General features: G+C 38.1%; 2 protein-coding genes across 2 annotated transcripts; both read right to left on the reverse strand.

The window, feature by feature from the left end:
• Positions 1 to 642: 642 nt before the first annotated feature.
• LOC121890030 lies at positions 643 to 2,785 on the reverse strand. Its single transcript, XM_042402284.1, has 5 exons — positions 2,719 to 2,785; positions 1,877 to 2,575; positions 1,634 to 1,759; positions 1,105 to 1,148; positions 643 to 762 (listed from the first exon to the last, which is right to left on the reverse strand). The coding sequence occupies exons 1-5, from the start codon at positions 2,771 to 2,773 to the stop codon at positions 643 to 645; spliced, it is 1,044 nt and encodes a 347-aa protein (XP_042258218.1). The 5' UTR covers positions 2,774 to 2,785.
• Positions 2,786 to 4,475: 1,690 nt separating this feature from the next.
• LOC121890025 lies at positions 4,476 to 5,982 on the reverse strand. Its single transcript, XM_042402276.1, has 5 exons — positions 5,933 to 5,982; positions 5,129 to 5,830; positions 4,878 to 5,009; positions 4,756 to 4,799; positions 4,476 to 4,640 (listed from the first exon to the last, which is right to left on the reverse strand). Exons 1-5 carry the CDS (start codon positions 5,973 to 5,975, stop codon positions 4,515 to 4,517), a joined length of 1,047 nt encoding a protein of 348 aa, XP_042258210.1. The 5' UTR covers positions 5,976 to 5,982; the 3' UTR covers positions 4,476 to 4,514.
• Positions 5,983 to 6,552: the final 570 nt, after the last annotated feature.

Below are 6,552 nucleotides of genomic sequence, written 5' to 3' on the forward strand. Positions count from 1 at the left end.
ACAGAAGCTAAAAAAAGATCCTCACATCTCTGGGTTTGTGATGTGCAATCTGCTAATTTACTGTAAACAACTTGTGAAGAACAATAGGCAGTATCAGTGCTAGAGTGTGTTCAGAATACACATGTTGATGAGTATTGTCGCCAACCTGCTGTGAGAGGGCCGGTTCTGATGTTTCTGAACGTGCTACCACACTTGAGAGGAGCCTCGTCCGTACCAGACACACAGGATGTTAGCACAACAAGCTGAATGTGTCCCTCTGACTCTGAAATAGTGTTTCTGTCATATGATGATGGTTTTGCTTTGTAAAATAATGTGACATCATGCCTTTAACAGTGCAGCACTTAGAGACTGATACAGACGGCACAGTACTTTGTTTTAATGTTCATTTTCCAGGCTTGCAAACTCTCTCTTGAATATCTGACTCCACAAACACCGCAGAGATGTGTTGTGTGTGGTTGTGTGTTTGTACTTTGTTAACTGCAGGTATAGTGAGAATGGAAATATGGCACCTTTGACAAAACAGATCACATCAAAGAACCCTGGCTCAACTGTAATTGAAAGAAAGTGTTTATTTGGTTATATTATATTCAGTTCATTCTTCTAGTCACACAGACACAAAGTACAAATGAAACATGTTCAGCTCTACTGTCTTACACCGGAGTAAACACATTCAGCCCAGGTGTCGTCCCTCTGTCTTCTTGACCTGCTGACCTTGGTCTCCCTTAAAGCAGCGTAATGGAGGTTATCTGCATCTTGGTAGCCCTGGTAATAAAATATAAGACAATTAATTAGTATATTAGTGTTTGTCTCATTAATGATACAGACAAGCATTGAAAAAAGTATCAGCAACTTCTGTTCACTGTCATGCAAATCAATATAAACTTCCTGCAAAAATAACTTCCTTTGTGAAGCTTAAAATGTAATCCAGTACAACAAAAACAAATTCAGTCTCCCACAGTTACCATTGCAAACTGTTTTACAATCTACAATCAACCTTTACAAGGGTATGTGGCACTTACTGCACTATTTTTAATTGGTTAACAAATGCTCTGTTTTCATTCTGTAAAATATGTTACAGTGACATTAGAGCACTTAAATACCTACCTCTGCATTTGGAGCCGAGGCAGCTGATGGTCTTGCTTGCGAGTCTAGTCATGAAAAAAACAAAACAATTGTTTTTCAAAATTCCTTTTTAACTTAGTTTGATCATTTATACTGAAAGTAATGAACCAGTTCTTCTGATTTATTGATGACTGAAATGTTACAGGTATGAAACTGCAGGGCGAGATGGCACTTAAATATAAAGCCAGATTTGAGTATAAATATTAAATTTACATCAATTTATTTAGAATACTGTTTTCATTTCAGAGCCTTATTTAAAAATATCGTTCTTGACTGGCTCATTTTTCCAGGATTTTTTGACTATAAATCTGAAGCAGAAGTGAACAGTTCAACACTGATGATGTTTGCAGCTGATGAAACATGAAATAAAAAATACACCGTTATTCCCATGGTATGTGCATATCTTCAATGTACAAATGAACATGTTTGCTAATGTCCACATTGCTGCCCTTCAATATCACATACATTAAAACACACACTACCAAATATAAGGAACTGCAGTTTAGCCTACCTGTGCCTTGGCAGCTGTTCGTCTTGAACATTGTATATACTGTGTAAGCCAGGAAAACAACCAGGATGGTGGTGAACGCCAAAGCTCCACTCAAGATATACACCAAGACAAGAGAGTCTTCCTCATCTGCAGATCCAAACATTAGGACACATTACAGTTTTCTTTCTTTGTTCATCAAATTTGATTATAAAGTTTCCTCCAATACTTAACAAATGAGGCCACCTTTGCTACAAAGGTACTTACGCTCAAAATCCAATGTGGTCCCGTTTCCAAACAGTATCTGTCCACATGAGGCGACAGCACAGTAGTAGGTCCCAGCATGAGAAAGATTCAGACTCTTCATTGGCAAGTTGTAGACACAGGTGTGTGTTTGTGTGTTGCTGTTCCTCTCACACTGATCATTCCTGCCTCCATGTGTGTAAATGATTCCTGGATGAGATTCTTGAGAGTTTTTGAACCAGTAAACACTGTGTTCTCCATCATCACAGGTCCCAGTGTGTACTGTACAGTTCAGAGTCACAGAGCCTCCTGGCTGGATGCTCTCAGATGCCGACTGATGGACCAAAGCTTGGATGTTTGAACCTGAACCCTTTACACCGACAATAATGCTCTCTAAAAATTCATACACATATGAATAGCCAGCTACACAGAAGTAAGTAGCCGAGTCTGAAATTTGCACATCTGAGATCTTCATGTGATTTTTACCAGGGCTAGTTTCCAGTTCTAAGCGTGGATTGTTCTTAAATTCACCTTGAAAAGTGCCATTTTTGTCATGTTTATAGAATTTAGACATCAGCTTTGGCTTCTGTCCCAGAGTTTGTTTATACCAGTAAAACATCACTGCAACGTTATCTTTATAGAAACATTCCAAAGTCACGTCTTCACCAACATTAACTGATTCAAAGCGTAAAGATGATGATGTATTCAGAGATGTAATAGGAGCTGAAGAGAAAATGGAGACCAAGCAAATACACAGTTAACTTTACACCATGACAGGGAGCATATTGTAACATACATAATATATGACAGAACAAATCAAAAATATCGATGTATAAAGGAAACCAAATGTAAAAGATGCAGCTTACCCATTCTCCCCAAGAGCAGACATGTCACATACAAAGCAAAAACTGGAGATGTCATTTTGTTGTAACCACCGTGATCATTGGAGAGAATCTCTATACATCCTCTACTTTTCAGAGGAACAAGGCTGTGTTTGGTTGGCCAATCAGAAAAGACTCTGTTAAAGTAACATTGATCGCATGTTCAGTGCCTCCTACAGTTTTCATGTTTGGTCTAGAAAGGACTGATTCCAAGAGGGCAGAGTTGCGAGTTCAGTTTTTTACACATGACTGTGATGATCATCTTCCAAAGTTAATGTGGTTGAATATGCATGAATGTACATGAGAAAACTACGGGATCATCTGCTGTATAAATGAAGGAGCCTTCTTACTTTTAGCTTAGTTTTTTCAGTCTTAAGATAAGACTGTATAAAACTGGTTATGGCAACTCTGACCATTAACACCGCTCTTCTTGACCTTTCTCCCATCACTGTTTGGTATTTGCAGACATGCTGTTTCTTACTGATTTCATAGGACACATATAATATGTGTGTTTTCTCCCTGACACCAAGTTGATAAATTTAAACTTAAAACTTATCAGAGTGTTTTTATTCATTGGTTAGAATCTGTGATGTTACAAAATACACATTTTAGCAATAATGGAAAGGTTGAAAATAAGATTTAAAATTGACCTCTGACCTCCTCATAGTAGCCTGTTTATAATATTCTTTCTTATGGACATTTTTAGTGATGGTATAGATGAAGTTGTGCTTATTTGTGTTGAGTCGTATTCATAATGTGCTGCAAGACATGTAGTAAAATGCCAGTTTGGTTGTGTGAACAGTAAGAAAGTGATCTCCTTCATTATGCACATTATGCTTCTAATGCTGACAGCAGCAGAAAATATTTCATTAAATATCATGAAATACTGTGATATTATATGGCAGCCATATTGCCCACCACTTTAGTACAGTTTCTGATGTAAAAAGTAGTGAAGGAACCACTGGAAATGTTCCTGTATGTTCTGTTCAATGTGACTTTATCCACTACTTCAACTTCTTTAACCAGAAAAACCTCATGTAGTTCGACTTGTGGACCTGCATAATATGTCAATTTCTTCAAAAAGTTGCAAAATCGGATGTTTCCTAAAAAGCAAAGCTTTGGGTCAAGTTTGGGCCGGAGTTTTACTGAAATAGTGAAACTGTGCAACGGTTATGGATGATTGAAACTTTTTGTTTGTTATTTATAGAAGAAGAAAACAGACTGAAATGAAAGCTTCACTCAGAGTACTCTTCTGTAAATACATCTCAATACTTTGAGTGGAAAGTATGTAAAAATCATTTTTTTTCAGTCATTTGTTTTCTGCATCTTGGACATGATACTTGTTTCACAGTCCCATGAGATTGGGCTTGCTGAGGTGTAAGACGCTGTGACCTGAATGCTACAGGCCACTCTTCCTGTGTTAAAGCTAGGGACTTGTGTTTCCACCAATGGAAACTTATTCTCTGTACTTCACACCACCTTCACCGCAAGAGTGAAAGGTAAATGGTGAGAGCCGGCTAGATAAAAAGGTGCAATCTCTGTTGACGTTTCTGGTAGAAGAAGGTATTAATAGAACATAGGGGATTTTCATGAGCCTGCTTTGTCTAAATCTGCCTCCATATTGTTTCTACGAAGAGGTTTCTCTGTGTGACTGAGGAACACTTTCAGAATGTATTTTATCCAAAAACACTGCAAACACATTTTGCTAAAATGTTTTATTGTCTTTTTTTCCATATTATTTACATTTATTCTTGTGAATTGTTGACAAGCAAAGTTCTACTTCACTCTTTTCTACTCTTTATTTTAGAGTACACACAAACACTCTCCACATTGTCCTCTCGGCGGTGTCGTTCACTGTTCCTGTTCAGACTCAGAGCAGCATAATGGAGACTGTTTGCATCTTGGCTCTGGTAATGACAAATAAAAAATAGGAAATAATGAAAGAAATATAAGTGGAACAAATATGATGGTTAATTCTATAGGACTGAATTTGGCTTTTCATTATACATTCATTTCACCTACCGCAGCGTCAGAGGCTGCAGAACATGTCAGATGAGAAACAGTTCCTGCAAATCAGAATAGAGGAATGATCAAGCCAGGTCAACACGGCAACATTTTGAAAAGCTTGATTCTGAAAATCTTACCATGGCAGACAGAGCACAGGTTTTTCTTCAACTTGTGCACAATGAAAACCAAGACAAGGAGCACAATAATGAAAACTGCCAATGCCACACTCAGACAATACACCAGGAGAATGGAGTCTTTAGTCGAGACTCCTAACATGCAATCAAGAGAAGAGATATATCAAATCCCATTTCACATACAAGAGTTCATTCATGACTTCTTCAAAATGAAAAAAAAACAATGTTATGCAACATCAGCTGCCACCACATACCCGCAATCTTGATTTCTGTTCCATTTCCGAAAACAATCTCCCCACAGGAGGACAGAGCACAGTAGTAGATCCCAGCATCAGAGGAGCTCACAGACTTTATAGAAAGGTTTAAAGTGCAACTTTTTGTGACAGACTCTTCATTTGAGATGTTCTTGCATTGTCCTGTTCTGGGGTATATGACTGCAGGCTGAGACGCACCATGTCTGAACCAGTAGAAGCTCTGCTCCCCTACACATGGTTCGGCGTGTACTGTGCAGCTCAAATTTACAGAGTCTCCTGACTGAAATGGCTGTAATGATGGCTGATGGACAGCAGCCTGGATGTTGGACAGTGATGTTTTGACATGAAGGAAAGCTCCTTGTCCAAATTCAATTGCGTTGAATTCTAAAATCCCACAGTAATATGTAGCTGAATCTGACAGGTGAAGGTCTGTGATTATAAGATGATTGATACTTGCTCCACCTTTTGCAAGAACTTGAAACCTCTCCTTAAACTCGGGGGAGATCTCTGCTTCTGTCCCATGCTTCATCCGTGATGATATGAGCTGAGGTTTACCTCCCAATGTTTGCTGGTACCAGAAGATAAAAGTTACAGAATCATCCTGACAGACGCATTGCAAAGTAACATTTCCCCCAACTTTGGCTGTTTTGACACCACTATCCTGAGTTATACTTGAGATCTTGTGAACAGCTGGTACCTGACCTGCATAAGAAACAAAATATATGTATACTTTCAAAACCACAAAATCCCTCAAAATTATATTCCTACAAGTAGAAATGGTGAGAAAATGTGTAAAATACTCACATAATTGACTGAGAAATGCAAGTAGAATGCAAAGTGGCATCATCTCTGAAGCTCTGCAGTCTGTGTGCTGTGTTTTGACGAATGCACCCAACTCTTATAGGAGACGAAGGCTGTTTGTGATTGGCTAAGGTGACTGGTTTGGTCTAGAGTCAGAATTGCGATTTGTTCTTTTCCAAAAGATCAATGTGATCAGGTGACCAGAGGTGTAATTGTTGCTGGTCGAGTCTGTTTGGTTATATTCTTGTTGCTGTACACTGGAGGACAACAAGTGTGACAACATGCTTGTATAACATGAAAAGGAAATTCTCTCAAGTCCATTTTTGAATGGAGGCGTGGAGGTTGGGTTTTTCATAATATGCAATATGCTTAGAGTTGATTTATTTCCATTTGGAAAAACATGCTGTATTCTTCAGTCATGACACAGGTTTGTTCTGTTTGTTAGATTTAGGTGTGTATATATGATTATTTATAGGATTACTAAAAACTATAAACTCAATGTGCTTAAAAACAAAAGCAAAAAAAGTAAAGATCATGCATGACAAAAACACATAACATTACATTAACATTACATATATAACACATATAAGATAAAACATAAAAAAGGGAGGGAGTGTGTGGGC

This window comes from Thunnus maccoyii, chromosome 22, assembly GCF_910596095.1.
Source record: "Thunnus maccoyii chromosome 22, fThuMac1.1, whole genome shotgun sequence".
NCBI classification, from domain to species: domain Eukaryota; kingdom Metazoa; phylum Chordata; class Actinopteri; order Scombriformes; family Scombridae; genus Thunnus; species Thunnus maccoyii.